The sequence below is a fragment of the Penaeus monodon genome, chromosome 19 (assembly GCF_015228065.2).
Source record: "Penaeus monodon isolate SGIC_2016 chromosome 19, NSTDA_Pmon_1, whole genome shotgun sequence".
In the NCBI taxonomy this organism is placed as follows: domain Eukaryota; kingdom Metazoa; phylum Arthropoda; class Malacostraca; order Decapoda; family Penaeidae; genus Penaeus; species Penaeus monodon.
Window position 1 is genome coordinate 30336063 of NC_051404.1, and position 887 is coordinate 30336949.

Below are 887 nucleotides of genomic sequence, written 5' to 3' on the forward strand. Positions count from 1 at the left end.
AAAAACACTATTCATTGCAAAGAATCATAAATAATGCAATATCTAACTACTCAAGTTCTCATTTCTTTCTCTGGCATGGTTACGGCTGCATGTGTCTTATACTACCCACATAGTAATAAATGCTATGTGCTATACGCTCCCCTCTTCACAAGGATATCTCTGATCATCAAATTCTCTTCCAGGAAAGAAATTTATCTAAAACTATTAAGTGAAGAGTGGCTTATGGAACTTCAAATAAAACAAGAAAATATACAACTATATTCCAAAGTAAATTTTACATCACCATACTAAAATTTAAAACTTCTAGTCTATTTGCTATGGAACTGAACACAGGACACAAAATGCACTATGGCTTCCATAAGTAGCATAGCAAATTCACGTTCATTAATGCATTAACTGAAATATTTCAACACAAGAAAAACAAATACCTTTTCATTGCTGTAGCAGCAAGCTCACTAAGGGCAATTGCAGCAAGCAAATGAGTGGGCTGTTGCAGATTTACAGGGGCCACTGGGCTGAAAGTGGAAGGGGTGTGCAGAAGTGTACCAGCAGTCTGGGTGAAGATTGGGGGAACTGATGCAAAGGAGGATATGGTGGGTGATGAAGAGGTTGTCATTATCCCTAAGACACTTCCTTTCCCTCTACTAATATTTTCAACATTCTGGTACCTGTCAAGAAGAGGGAAAAGTTATTATGTCTACAGGTGATGAGTACATACAAATTATTTAAATACATATATAATACCCTATGTCTGTGGATGTGGATTTGCTGAACATCTTTTAAAAAACAGTATATCAGGTGGTTTTATGAAACTTACCACATTTATGAGCTGTATCTTTAATATAAATCCTGAAATATTTATTTTAGAGAATGTACTGCTTAAATAT

At 35.2% G+C, this 887-nt stretch overlaps 1 protein-coding gene across 1 annotated transcript in view; it reads right to left on the minus strand.

Moving 5' to 3' along the window:
* Positions 1 to 887, minus strand: part of LOC119585163 (ATM interactor-like) — a 59398-nt gene that overhangs the window by 1931 nt on the left and 56580 nt on the right. Inside the window, exon 5 of the mRNA XM_037933797.1 lies at positions 429 to 668. Within this exon, the coding sequence (XP_037789725.1) occupies positions 429 to 668 (240 nt within the window). The remainder of the gene's footprint in view (positions 1 to 428; positions 669 to 887) is intronic.